The sequence below is a fragment of the Boleophthalmus pectinirostris genome, unplaced genomic scaffold (genome assembly GCF_026225935.1).
Source record: "Boleophthalmus pectinirostris isolate CB_2022bp ecotype Guang Dong unplaced genomic scaffold, ASM2622593v1 HiC_scaffold_21, whole genome shotgun sequence".
NCBI classification, from domain to species: domain Eukaryota; kingdom Metazoa; phylum Chordata; class Actinopteri; order Gobiiformes; family Gobiidae; genus Boleophthalmus; species Boleophthalmus pectinirostris.
Genome location: NW_026571175.1, coordinates 19616535 through 19631085, shown reverse-complemented (window position 1 = coordinate 19631085; position 14551 = coordinate 19616535). Strand labels below are relative to the sequence as shown.

General features: G+C 39.0%; 2 protein-coding genes across 2 annotated transcripts; both read left to right on the top strand.

Moving 5' to 3' along the window:
- Window positions 1-1469: 1469 nt before the first annotated feature.
- Window positions 1470-4102, top strand: stmnd1 (stathmin domain containing 1). The gene is made up of 5 exons (XM_055157654.1): window positions 1470-1634; window positions 2336-2483; window positions 3051-3199; window positions 3358-3483; window positions 3551-4102. Exons 1-5 carry the CDS (start codon window positions 1563-1565, stop codon window positions 3890-3892), a joined length of 837 nt encoding a protein of 278 aa, XP_055013629.1. The 5' UTR covers window positions 1470-1562; the 3' UTR covers window positions 3893-4102.
- Window positions 4103-6848: 2746 nt separating this feature from the next.
- Window positions 6849-14366, top strand: rbm24a (RNA binding motif protein 24a). Its single transcript, XM_020932717.2, has 4 exons — window positions 6849-7316; window positions 8662-8785; window positions 9468-9522; window positions 12262-14366. Exons 1-4 carry the CDS (start codon window positions 7149-7151, stop codon window positions 12596-12598), a joined length of 684 nt encoding a protein of 227 aa, XP_020788376.1. The 5' UTR covers window positions 6849-7148; the 3' UTR covers window positions 12599-14366.
- Window positions 14367-14551: the final 185 nt, after the last annotated feature.

Here is a 14551-nt window from a genome sequence, read left to right as displayed (position 1 = left end):
TTAGACTGAGTAGAAGCATCATTGTGGACTGGCACGCTGTGACCACAGAGCTTCAGAAAGAAGAGGGCCTTACTATACAGGTCAAAGACATACTTCAGAAGAAAATACTGGCATTGAAGAACAAACTGAATTAAGTCCATGAAAAAGACATGTACAAATCATTATCATGCAGTCAATGAAGCACAAAAGGTGAATGCTGTTTTGAGGAGGGCTATTCATAATCTTAATAAAGCAGAGGATCTAATGCTATGGGAGTCACAATGTAAGTCTAATAAATTTAATTATTTTGTTATTATTATGAATGTTGTGTAAATTGGTTTTATATTATACACATAAAATGTTGTTATATTTCTCTGTCTTTAGATCCAAAATTAAATTGAGCTAAGGAAATCTATTCAGAAGATTTCAAGACAAGCACGAAACTGTGATACAAGTCTGCATCAGGCTGCTCACTGCTTGGACACCCTCGACTGCAGACCCAGAAATGAGTTCTGCCTTGACCAGGTATATGGTCATCAACACAAATCCATTCAATAGTCTAAATGGTTATGTTTTACTTCTTTTAAATTATAACATGTAAATTAAATAAACTTTGTTAATTTAAACATGTCCTCTAGTCTCTTAGCAGCCTTACCCTTGAAAAAAGTGACCTGACCAACATTGCCACGGGGCTTCGTCCAGTTCTGACTCACTCCTAGTAAGTCCTGGTACATTTTAACACATATTTTTATATGCATGCATTCATAATCGATATGTCTTTATACACACAAATATAATGGAAAGTTCCCATCCCAGCTGCCATCACACTCTCCAGCAGTAGCGCCCCACCACTCCGTTGAAATTCACAAACCCAAGACAGGGATGACCCTGAGCAGCTCTTTCTTTTTAGAAAGATGCACTATTTGCCCTTCAGGGCAACTGTCAAATAAAGCCATTCAGCATTAACTTGTCAGAGGTTTATAGGCCTACTACAAGAATACAAAGAATACAAATTTGACAGTAAAATTGATTGTACTATATGTAAAGTATTCAGATTACTTATAGCCCATAGATTAAAATCTTAAACCTATCCTGCTCTTGGTTTATTAGACCTGGGTCCACTTAGTCATTAACATATTGCCATCTGCATTTATTTTAGAATGAATTAAGTATTATAGGCTAAAAGCAATTTTAATTGTAGATTTTCAACTATTTCATAAAAATAGTTGTTTTACGCCCAAATAAAGAAGGTTTGTCTTTCACTAAGGGCATCAAATCTGCTTTATTTGTTTCATTGTGCATCTTGCTTGGCTCCTATGACCTCGTGCGGAGCTGGGTGAGCGGTGTTTAAGCGACACTGAGCCGGTGTTTTGTGTCGGTTGTCCGGGTTGTCACGTCTTTAACCGGGTCACTTTTATTGTAGCAACGGCCTTAACGACGCTGCCCGGATCCACGGAGACGGTGCAGTGTCCGTGTGCAGGCATGCGAGGCCTCACGGGTCATTACTGAGTACTTACACACTCCCAGGGTTTGGATCAGCTCTGGACTTTGGGGCTCTTTTATGGACTTGGACAGGTGAAAATATGGGGTGCGGCAGCTCGACAAGCACCGCGGTGGTCCGACCGCTGTCCCCGGAAAAACTCAAGGGAGACGAGGTAGGTTCAACGGCCGACACCGGACATCGACGTGGGGGGTTAGATTAGTTATTGAAAACCGAGACAAGTAAGCTTTTTGGCGTTAGAAAATTAAATGCAAAGCGTGCGTTTTTATCAGACTTTTGCACGCACTTTTTCACTACCAAATGGTTCGCCCATCCCAACAAATTTAAACCTAAAACAGCAAAGCTTATCACTTTTTCCCTCTTGATAGAATTCATTTTAATTTTGCTACGGGACCTGTCTGGACCACTGAGGGATTACACAGACACCATAATCTATTGTCACTCACAGAAAGCATGTTAGCTGTTTATATTTAATTATTTTTATTAGTTTTAGTTTGTCACTATCAACAGAGCATTTCTGTGATGGATGATCTGGCCCGTAAATATGACTGAAAATTAGTAATAAAATAAACCAAATAAATTATTTATCCCAAAATCCCAAAACCTATTTATTTCATTTGAAATAGCATCTTTAACATATTGTATATATACATTTTATTATTATGTATTTAAAAATATCTTATTTATTTTATTTTACCCTAAGTCAATCAGGACCATCCATAACAAGGCTCTAACAACAACAACAACTAACAATAATCAAAAGTTCAGCTACAGTGATTGTTAATGGACATCATGACAACAGCTCTTCCATAACAACTTACTGAACAAAGATGCTTGTGCATGTCTCATCATTAGGATGAAACAGGAAGTAAACACAGTAGTCGTGGAGACTCTGCAGTGTCCAAGAGCACCACTGACAGTGGAGTGGTCATGGAGAACAGAGAGGTCCCAACGCTCCCAGGGGCCATCCCACGAAAACTACCCCCTCTCACACCCACCGCAGGTCAGCTGGTTCCTGACACGTTTACTCTTTAAACACTTTACATAAGCTTATTTAGATCAAAGACTCATTTTTTCTCCTGAATATCATTGTCGAAAATGACATCAGGGTCATTTGGTGTTGCATATAGGATGAATGTCTGCCCTTTATTCCTGTGATTTCCCTAAAAATACCACCCATTCCTAGAGAGTTACACATCTACCCATACTATCAGAAATAAACCCTAATCTTAAGTGAGGTGATGGAACATGCCCTGATGTAAAAACCCTTTTAAGTGCCATGCTATGACTTTAATATTACTGTGGTTTGCAAAGTACAGAGCAGTGACATATTAAAGAATTGTCACTTGTTGGTATTAAACTCGTGCACAGCTAAGCCTTTGCTCAAATGTCTATTTTGGTTAGTTATTCCATATTATTACATTTTTGTGGTAAAAAATATCAACCCATTTTGTAATAGTTTTCTCACTGAGCTGTTATACTACATATTATTACAAAATGTATTATTACATAGCTGTAGGTCCATTTGAATAATGATCAAATACAGGTTTAAAGTGTTTTTTGTCTTCAGTCAGTCCTCCCTTGGTGAGACGGGACAGTCAAACTCAGGAGCGTCAGAAGTCTAGTGAAATCCTGGAGGAGCTCTCAAACCAAGGAATCATCCCACTGGGCCCGTCCCGAGAGAATAGTGGGGCAACAGGAGAGGCCTACAGCATCATGGTGCGCCAACTGTCACTGGACCATACTATAAAAACTGTTATGAAAAATATACATTATCATATATCATTAATGAACACACTCTCATTCAGTCTCGAATATCTGTGAATATCTATGTTTATAATAGATTCTTGCTTCATGTGAATGTAAATTTGTTTCAGTTAAATACCCGAGAAGGGACTCTGAGAAAGCCTCCTGCCAGACTAGAGTCCTTGAAAGAAAACAAAACACAACTCAGTAAAGAAGAAATAGATGAGAAGATCCGGCTTGCAGAAGAGAGACGAAAGGTGTGAAGAATAACTTGTGACTAATGCTCTTGTGTCTCCTTTCTTACAAAATATTAATATGTTTCAGCAAAAGGAGGATGAGATGAAGAGCCGTCTGAGAGCCAAGTCCGCCCGAATCAGAGTCCCTGCCCGTAGTCAGAGCACTGGGGAGGAGGAAGACCTAATAGAACAACTCTTGGCACCACCTCAAGGCCCACAGCCAGCTGAGGGGGGCATGGAGGGAGAGAGAGGGGCTACACCCAGCGGCCGGGGGTCTAGAAACACTCAGGAGAAGCAGGAAGAGTCAGCAGGTGTGAAAGAAAGAAGCGAGGATGACGTGGTTCCAATGACACGGGATGGTGAGCTCTCAGACTCAGCCGACAGTGATGTGAGCTTTCAACCTGCAACAGCTAACGATGAAATATTTTAAAGCATTTAAGTCACTTATTTTGTTTTGTAAATCAGAATCAGAGCCAAAAATTATATTTTACTAGTGTACAGAAATGATTTGTTATAAGCTATATATTATTGTAATTATGTCTTAATAGATCTATTTATGTCCCTTCAATGAACATTATAAAAAAAAACAAAAAAAAAAACACTTATTTGTTTAATGTAATTGTAATTTAAATGATTTCTTTAGCATAAAATGAGCACTTGGATGCATTTTTTTCAGATATTTTCATTTTTTCAGTTTCTTTATGATTAGGCTTCTTGTCTTTTGTCAGTGCACATATTGTGTAGTTTATAAGAGTGGACAAAAGATGGCGCTGTTTTGTCAGACTGGAGATTCTATCTACCCATATTAAATAACAGCGCTATATTGTAATGCATGCAGACCTACAGACAATACTGAAAGACAAGGGACAAGTACCAGAGGTGTCTGCGCCTGAATGAAAAATTATGAAGACAATTAATTAAAGTTACTTTAAAGTAAATTGTGCCTCAGAAGTACTGTGTCCTTATGATTAGACTTAATACAAGCTGTCACTCGCCCTCATTTGATGTAGAATTAAATATGATGTAGAAAGCGCTGACTGCTGTGTCCTCTGTGTGAGTGTTCAGCTGCTGTGTCGACCTTTGACCTGTAGATTTTTTGCGGTCAACAGGTGTGGGCCTACGGCTATGAGTGACAACGACAAAGGCTGATGTTCAACACTGCACTTTTTCATCAAACAATACACTGAAGCTGCAGCCTGAATGTTTGAGGAGAAACTGGGTGTACCCCACTTACAATAATCTAAACAGACAGTAGAGTTAAGATTTTTCTCCTTGACTTGTTACAGATTATTGGGTTAAATCTATGGATTTGTCTATCTATTTGCACACCAAGTAAAGTAATAAGAGTTAGGGATGGCTCGTGAGCCAAAATTGCTACAAGATAGTGCACACATGAAAAAAATTATTTTGTGAGATTTTTTTCCAAGTGTTTACATTTGGATTGGCCAAAAAGGGTCACGTGTTGTTTAGTTACATCTCTTACAGTTCCCAAAAGCAATACTAGAATCTAAACAAAAATATGAAATTAAATAAATAAGAAATTCTGTGGCTAAACGGAATTGTGAAATTAGGAATTATGTTAAATCTCCTTCTCGTGTATATAGTCCAGTATCTTGTCTCGGCTCATGAAAATTGTGTCCCATCTCTCATAATAATTGTTCCTTTTTCTCACATTCTGTCAAAGTCTTTTGAGTAATGAGTACTCCGTTTCCGTTTTCCCTATTGTAATTGAGCTTGTACCAATATACTAAAGTTCCCTGCAGTGGTGTGTGCCCTAAAAAGGGTAAAAGTCCAAAATGCAATTAAAATTGTTATGACCCTTTGACCTAATCTGACATCAACGCAACCTCTTCACTTTAAAATGTTACAGTGATAAAATGTTATGTTATATATTTGTCCTATGTTCTCTGAATGGGACAGCCGCCTGCGTTTGTAAAAGTGTGAGGGGCTTTAGACGAGTCAGCACACTGCTCCTAAACAGAAACAACAAGTGGACGCAACCTGAGCGGACCCCATTGTGGATCCAGAGAAACCTGACCCCAGCCTCTTTTCACAGCATCTCTCTTACTTTAAAAGGCGTGTGGCTGCATTAATAAAACAGTAAGTGAGCAGAAAGACACTCGATCAGGGAGCAATTGTTTGTAGTGGTCCTGGTTTTGCTATACTATGCCACTTGGTATTGTATAGTTTATAGTCTCAAGTGTTATGGAGCAGTTCATAAAGGCTGTATTGTGTCCAGAAAAGAGGAAATGGAGATTATTAGGACCATTTTTGCATGACCTTGTGAACTATTGCACGAGGATCTCTTTCAGTGAGAACGGTAAATTAATGGGATTTCCCTGTTGAATATGAGAATGTCTGTATCATCAAGAATGGTTTATTGTTTTGGCTGAATTATTTGGGTATTCATAGATTACAGACTGACAATTCCATCCTAAATTGAGGAACTTTGTGAGGGTCTTTTCCCATTCAAAAGATATAATATTTTTATTTGAAATGTTTAATTGTTACGACCATGGAGGTTTTACATATGTTATATTTTCCACGGCATTATAATGACTAAAATAATTACAAATCGGCCTACCATTAATGATTCAAAGCAGACTTCCCCTCTTTATTACTTTGAGTCCATCTTATCCTTGTCATAGTGAGATCTGACAGACTGAAGCAGCGGGTCAAGCATCACAGGTTTTCTGAATCATGTATGAGTCTGTTGACACTTCCTTACATTGTTTCCTAATACAATGACATATGTAATTGTGGCACACTGAGCATCTGAGGGCTTTAACTGTATGGTATAGTGTTACAAGATTAGCTCATGAATATTTTAAGATGATGAAACGAGTTGGTAAAACACATAAAAGATATTTTAAAACCTCATCCACCATTTTCCTATTTCCTATTTGAATTAAGTGGCACGTCATAACACAAGATTAGATTACATTTATTAAAGCCCTAGAGCTAAACCTACACACATTTTCCTTTTAATGAACAAATTAACAGCTTACATGTGTAGCTTAATCTTTTCAGCATTATTTCACATCTTGGTCTTCCAAAATCCTAGTCCAGTGGAGGTTTTATAGCCTCACCTGTTGTTGTTTTGTAGGGGGCTCGTGCTCGTGTCCTAGAGCTGTTTAAATGCCAATAGACCTACGTGACACTTTGATTAACACGTCCTAGATTTTCATCCGTAAGCAACAGTCCAGTCTGTCTTATTTCAGAACCCACTTCAACACCTGTCTTAATCAAGTTCATGGACCATAATTAGAGATGTTTCTAATGATGATAATGTGGTTTTGTGAAGGAGAGAGGCAGCGCTTTGAGTCAGGCTTCCCAGCTGTTTGTGCGCGCTGGTGGGCGGGCGCGGATGGACTGTGAGTGGGGAGGAGTTAGGAGCAGAGCGCTTTTAGGAATGGGTCCCAACGATATTTTGTGAGACAGCAAGAGTTAGGAAGAAGCGCTGGGAACACCTGACGGCCTCTCTGGGACAATCCGCTCCATTACTAATATATAGGCCTACTTCTGTCAACTTGGAAGATAGATCTACCTCCAGTTTTCATTTTTGTAGTTCCGTTTTCTGTGAAGCAACAAGTGACAGATTCAGCTAACTCTCCTCCTTAAGCCCCAAAGTATTGATAACTTTGCACTATTTCTATTTTGTTTCGTATTTATTTTTTGCACTAACGATGCACACCACGCAAAAGGACACGACCTACACAAAGATTTTTGTCGGGGGTCTTCCGTACCACACAACGGATTCGAGTCTCAGGAAATATTTCGAGGTGTTTGGTGAGATTGAAGAAGCTGTGGTCATTACGGACAGGCAGACCGGCAAATCCAGGGGCTATGGATTCGTAAGTATCCATTCACTTGTCGATGCCACAATTACGCACGACGCAGAGATCCACACTGTCCCGTTACTGAGCGCAGCTGTCCCAGTCTTTCGCAACGTTACAAATATATTTTGCAGTCACTGAATGCTTATGTTTTGATTAGCAGTGCGCTTTTAATACTGTGGCAAGCAGATTCTGTTGCAATCGTGTTGCCACCACTAACTTGTTGCGCGTTGGTATGCGCCCTGACATGTTTGAGAGACTTGCTATCAAACTGACAGCACTGGTGGGCTGACATTCGCCTCGTGCTGATAACGCCCTATCACTTTTGTCCATAGACCAATACAGTACTCTGTCAGTGACTTAACTAGGTTTCTAACAAGGCTGTTATCAAACCATTTCTGAATAATATTAATTAAATAATTAAATAATGACAATGAGAAAATAATGAAGATTCCACATTTTTAAATAAATATCCTAACTAACTAACTAACTAACTAACTAACTAACTATATAATATCATTTTCATAGGCCTCTCACCCCTGTATAGCCTTCTGTTCAGTAGTTTTGCCAGAAAATGTTTGTTTCGTATCACAGTGGAAAATATTGTTTTTCTATTTACATACAAACACATTTTTGGACAAAAGTTCATCTTAATTCTTGGTCATTTGTATAATTCAGTAGGCTAGAATGGCCAAATTTAAAGTTGCAAGACTATATAGATTATGATAAACAAATGTAGAGTTTGGGTGACACACTCATAAGATCCATGTTGAGCGGGTGATGTCAGACCTGGCTCCAGTCTGTGCTGAAGTCATTTCAACACATCCACAAGCAGCTGATACCTGCCACAGTCCATGTACTGGCCCTATGAGCCCCAATACTATCTGAAGAGACACTTGACATTCCCCCACCACAAAACTCATATATCTACAAGCTCATATCTGTAAATAAATGAACTGTAACACCCTATTTTTGGACTAGAATGCCAATTCTATCAATAGTAGTTTTATTTTTTATTATGTCGCCACATCAAATTATCCAAATCCTCTTTAGACTATATACACAAAATCAATTTAGGCAAAGACATTCAACCTACCACAAACTAACAAACAAATCATTAGATACTTAATTTTTTTAATATGTGATCAGTTTCAGTTAGTAGCACCTCCTGTCTTACATTAAGTCTAAATGCATTCCACTGTGTCAGCACTTTCCTTATCTTCCAAATCGTGCTGTTCTCTTCACATTTGACAAATCAAAAAGTTGCTCCAGGCTGACGTATTAAACTAGGCTAACTGTAACCACAGTAACATATCTACTTAATTCATCTAAACTCCTCGTGTGTTTTTATTACTCCTTACAGGTGACAATGGCAGACCGCTCAGCTGCTGACCGGGCGTGTAAAGACCCCAACCCAATCATCGACGGCAGAAAGGCCAATGTGAACCTGGCCTATCTGGGAGCAAAGCCACGTGTCATGCAACCAGGTACCAGCTTCAGGCATTTCATGGTTTAGAAGCTGGGACATTTGGTTCAGAACAAATTTTTGCACGATTAGTAGTTGCAGATTTTGACATGACACGTTCTGTACATTAAGTCTTGGCTGTAATAGACCATATACATAAGATAGAACTTTATTTTTTATCCATGGGTTTCAAAATGATGACAACTTAGAACCAAATATCTTATCTTTTTGAACAGGGAAAAAGTTCTAAAATGTTGCTTAGAACAGGAAAGTTGCTCAAACCATGAAGAGCTGAACAGCAACATGGGCCGTGGTTCTAATAATTGTGATAGAAACATGGTAGCAGTTTGGTAGTGTTTGCGTGGCAGCAGTGAGCATCTACCAAACTTTAATACTATACTGTGTTTTTTTACTTACATAACTAATGTTTTGAAGTTAGTACAACCTCAGTTTTTTACAGATTTGCCGCAATGACCACAGGGCAAAAAGATAACATAATGAACTTAATTTATTATTTCTTTTGGCTTTAAAACAAGAAAGTCAAGTCAGCCCATCTGTTGGTGCTTGTGTCAATGTAATAACATGTTTTGAGGTCAACTGCCTTCTTCACTATTATATATATTATATATTCACTACTATTAGCCTGTTACCTGTCGATCACAACAACCACTTCTTTAAACTTTTCATTTTGTTTTGTCTGACAGGTTTCACATTTGGTGTTCCCCAGATTCACCCTGCATTCATCCAGAGGCCTTATGGGTAAGCAGAAGTAATGATGATAATGATGCACAACTTTTACCTTCAGATAGAACCAAACAAAAAGTGGACAAGTCGTAAATACTTAGGCTACTTTATGGTTGTCCACCTAAAACACAAGGCAAGCTTTTTCTTGGTTTGCTTGTTTGTAAATCATTTAAATGTACTACATGTAGGCCATGGCGTGTGTGTGTAAACATTGGTGGTACAAACTCAATGTTGTGTATCTTTCTTTGGTTCGACAGGCTCGCTCTCAGTTAAGCTAACAGCGGGATAGTTCTGCGTACAACATACAGACATAAAAAGGAGAAAGGAATAACTCAGACACTGGTTCTGACAATGGTGATTATAGATGCATGTACGTGGGTTTGGAGTTTCACCTGGTTTTATTTGATTAGACTTAGAGCTTTGTGTGCCGTTATGAAGTGGTGTTGTTAGCTAAACCGTGTGCTTTTCACTTTTAATGGCAAAAAAAAAAAAAAGGTTTTGGGGTGACTTTTTGGACTTCACTTTGCTATAAAAAAGACAAAGTTTTGTTTAAGTGTATTGCTTTTAGCTTGTGGTTGACCTGTTGTGTTTACTAGGATGCACTTTTGGAGTGAGTGGTGGTCTGCTGTAACATTTTCTTACACAAAAGTTTATAATTTTATATTTAACACCAGTACATTAACACTACTGGTGCTCTTTATCCACATGATTTGGTTATTGCCACACTTCATGACTTCACCCATTTAATCCCTTCCTATATGCATTACTGTACTATGTTTTAGTGTTACTCTATAGGTCTGTGTTGTCATGACACTAAAATATACAACACGGCTCATTGATTTTAACCAAAGATTTTTTTTGTTTCTCTCATTTGAATACAATACAGATTACAACTACGAACATACCTTCACTGACATTTTATTTATATATCACACAGTCTACTCTAACAAAGCGTTGTCAGTCTGTTTGTTTGTTTTTTATCTTAATGAGCTGAATGGAAGGACTGACTTTGCTAACTTGTGTTCATGTAAATGTAAACTTGAGTTATTTCTACCCCTAAAAACGTGTGCACTTGTGTCTGTCCCTGTACATGCTTATTTCAGCTCTAGTCTCCAGTCACACAAACAGATGTCTGGATCCCTCTGTCTGCCTTTCTCTCATTCTCTCCTTTTCGTCACATGGGCCACTGGTGTTAAGGAAAACAAGCGCTCCCATTGTGCCGCACAAAGCCCTGGATGCTGACACTGCACTTGCATGAAGCTCAGTGTAATGCGTTTGTGTGTGGGGCAGGAACTGTCTCTCTCTGTCACTAAGAGCAGGGTAGGGGCCATTTAAACAGGGTCACAGGGCAATTTTAGGGGGCATATGCAAACAAGACCAAAGACCAGCTTTACGTGGCCATACAGACACATGGAGAACCTAATGTGTTACTATTAGCCCATATCAAGTCTTTAGTTGTACATTCATAATAATTTGACCGTTTTCTCCCCATTTTAGTTACTCTTGAAAATGTAGACCAGCTACCCTTAGCAAGGCAAGGCAAGTTTATTTGTATAGCACAAATCATACACAAAGTCATTAAAATTTCTTTACAGAATAAGAAAAGCATTAAAATATACACACAATAGAAAAAAATCAAAACATAAATAATCATCATAACACACAACAACACAACCATGATTTGAATACTTGATATTTATTTGGTTTTGATTTCAAGAGCTGCAGTAACATGATGTGCCAGTCATCCTCCATTTTTAAATGCTACTATGAAAACTGCAACTCTAGAGGTTGCAGCTGTCACATGAACCTGTAGACAGACACTCAGAAAAGGTATCCTCCAAGTGACTGATCCTGCACTTTTATCACCTATAAACACACTTATTATTATTCAATTACACAGTAGTATTTTCACCAAAGACCCCACCAGTTGAGTTAGCTTTAAAGGAGAACTGCTTTCAGATGATTATTGTGTTGGTATTTTTGTCCATCTAACCATGGAAGGGTCTCATATGAATTGATTTCCATCTCTCAGCATCCTAAACAGAATACACTCCTACCTCACACTTTTGATTTCCTTTTCCAAATCACTATTTTTGGGTGGAACTTTATAGTGCTGACAATAGGGTTGCCACAGTAGACTTACAGATTAGTGTTATTTGATGTTTTCCGTTGATTTGTGTAACAATGGGCAAAGTGTGCGTTTTGTTCTTAATTGTTTATTTAATCGACTGGTCCCATTGGGTGCCCCTCCCTCTCAATGTGCTTTGTACTAACAGAGAGGGGAAATGGCCAGCAGTGTCCTTTTTGAAAACTGTCCAGCTGTCAAAGTGGCACTGACATTTTCACAAAGCTCCCTGGGCTCATCTCCTCTGTCTACACCCCTCCCGCCGGCCTGGGGCACTGGAAGCTCTCCTCTCACACTGCCCTCGTGCAGAACAATGGGAATAATTTTATTGTTCACTAATAAACAGATGATCCAGGTCACATTCAGTACGGTCCTAAAACTTTCAAGATTAAAAAAATTAATAATAAAATCTCTCTCATTTATTCACTGATTGTTCCAGAATTTAAGGTTAACAGAGATGATCTATTTTGGCAGCCCTATATCCACTGGCCATCCATGTCCTGTGGTGTCCGATCTGTGAATGGGAGATGGATGCTGAATGTTGATTTGACATTGGTTTTCTTGTGTAGCCTTATATAATAATAGATATGTATATATATTTAACAGTTTCTTCTGTGTTTTTCCCACAGAATCCCAGCCCACTATGTGTACCCTCAGGCCTTTGTCCAGCCCAGTATGGTGATCCCTCATGTCCCGACTGCTGCTGCTGCCGCCCCCGCCACCGCCTCGTCTCCATACATCGACTACACTGGAGCGGCCTACGCCCAGTACTCTGCTGCCGCTGCCACTGCCGCTGCGGCGTATGAGCAGTACCCGTACGCCGCCTCGCCTGCTGCCGCAGGATACATGGCCACGCCCGGTTACGGATACGCTGTACAGCAGCCACTGGCCGCAACTACACCTGCAGCAGCGGCCGCTTTTGGTCAGTACCAGCCCCAGCAGCTGCAGACTGACCGAATGCAATAGCAGCCACTGCAGCATCTGGACACAGAAGACGGAAGGCCTGCCCCCTAATGCAGCTGATTGGTCGCCAGAAGGAGCGGTAAACGGAGATGGAAGAGAGTGGTCTTGCGGTGTGTCAGCCACTCTGAGGCTGCTGTTTAAGTGGTGATGATGGTAGTGATGCCGATGAGGTGGGAACTTTGACAGTACTTTCCAACTTGCTGTGCTTCAACCAAAAATGAGAAAACAAAAAATGTGGCCGAACAAATGATGGAAAGTGAATTTCATTTATTATTGTATTATAACTATTATCATTGTAGTAGAGTACTTATTTCTATAGAAGAAATGCAGGAACTAATCACTGTGATTGGTATAGGTGTAAACTAAGCCTTAAGTCCTATTGCTGTCTCTAACGTTAGTTATTTTCACTGGTGGTGCTCCACTAGTGGTTTAATTATGCCCTCATAACATTTATATATTTATTACTGTTAATATATTGGGGCAGTCTTTGTTCTTTTTGTTTATTTTTAAGTGCATTTTTTAGTTTATATTTCTGATAATCAGGGAAATGGAGCCGTTTCCATTGTTTTATTATTATTATGTAACTTCTGTCGGGAGCTGGGGAACTCAAGAGTTGTCATGTCACATTTTTGATGAACTACCTTATCGTCCTGATGCTGAATGTCCCTTTTATACTTTGTGTAAAACCTATGCAACACACAAAACAAGACAAGACAAAACAAGTCATCGGCTCGGACTGGACTTTTGACTAAAGCGGGACTCCATCAATGAAACAAAGGAACAAACAAAAGATTCAACATGGCTGCGCACAATGAGAAACAGTGGCAGTTGGCTTGAACAGATTTGCACGCAGAGCAGAGCGTACAAAGGCCGAGTCAGGGCAGGAGAGGGGTCTGCTGGTGGCGTTTGGAGGACACACAGGAGCTCTCTAGAAGGCCGCGTTTGTGCAGTTTGTCGAACTGACACATTTTAATCCCTGACGTCACAGGGCCTTTGCTGCTGACAGGCTGCTCCTGTCAGCGCTTCTGCTCTGGGCAGGGCCAAGTGTTCACCACTCTGCCAGTGTCACACCTGTCAACAACACCTGGTGAAGAGCAAGTCGTTCAGTGTGCCTTACTTACTACTATTTAAAGAAAAATAAGGAAAAAAAAACTATTTATGGTTATTTATTTTTGAGGGCTGACAATGTTTATGCTCTAAGAGTAGAAGTAGTCTAGCGGCGATATTAAAATATAATGTACTCATCTCAAGGCATTTATAAGTTATTGCTTAGCTTTAGTAATGATAATATTACTATTGTTATAATTATTAACATACTCAACTTAAAGTTGGTGTAGGAGATATTTAAGATATTATTTTGTTATGTGCACTGTACCTTTAAATCCTTTGACTCTTTAGGATGGATGAATGCCTTTTGTACAGAGGATCCTTATTTAAGTGCTTATGAATAACTTATAAAAACTGAGCAAACATGCTGCTTTCTTTCTCCACTAGAATGTATGGCTGTGGTCAAGGTTTCAGTAGCTGTGCTTCTTTTGCTTAGTATTCATGAGATGGGCTATTTTACACTGTTGGGAATTTTTATACTTGAACTATTTCTTACAAGGGAAATATGAAAAAATAAATGAAAAAAATATGAAAAGCTGTCTGGATGAAGGCACGTTAAGTGTTACTATTGAAATACAATGGTCCTGTTGGTATTAAACCTTTATTCCAGATATTCAACAACATTTACTGAAAAATAAAAATAAATAAAAAGTTACAAAAGTAAGGTATGCATCTTTATTTTTATTTATATATGACATCAGTTGATATAAGGTTCTCCAATCATGATAATTTCTATAGCACTTAATACTTTGTAGACTTATATCTATATAATTTGCAAACACAGGTCTTAGGATGTAAGTTTGTGAGGCACATGAAAGATTCAGCCTCTGATCAATTAGTCATGTTTGT

Excerpts from the sequence above, each read along its gene's own strand:
- stmnd1 (XM_055157654.1), top strand. The coding sequence starts at position 1,563 with ATGGGGTGCGGCAGCTCGACAAGCACCGCGGTGGTCCGACCGCTGTCC. Across the intron at positions 1,635-2,335 it reads AAAAACTCAAGGGAGACGAG|GATGAAACAGGAAGTAAACA; the intron begins GTAGGTTCAACG and ends TCTCATCATTAG. Across the intron at positions 2,484-3,050 it reads CCCTCTCACACCCACCGCAG|TCAGTCCTCCCTTGGTGAGA; the intron begins GTCAGCTGGTTC and ends TTTTGTCTTCAG.
- rbm24a (XM_020932717.2), top strand. The coding sequence starts at position 7,149 with ATGCACACCACGCAAAAGGACACGACCTACACAAAGATTTTTGTCGGG. Across the intron at positions 8,786-9,467 it reads GCCACGTGTCATGCAACCAG|GTTTCACATTTGGTGTTCCC; the intron begins GTACCAGCTTCA and ends TTTGTCTGACAG. Across the intron at positions 9,523-12,261 it reads TTCATCCAGAGGCCTTATGG|AATCCCAGCCCACTATGTGT; the intron begins GTAAGCAGAAGT and ends TTTTTCCCACAG.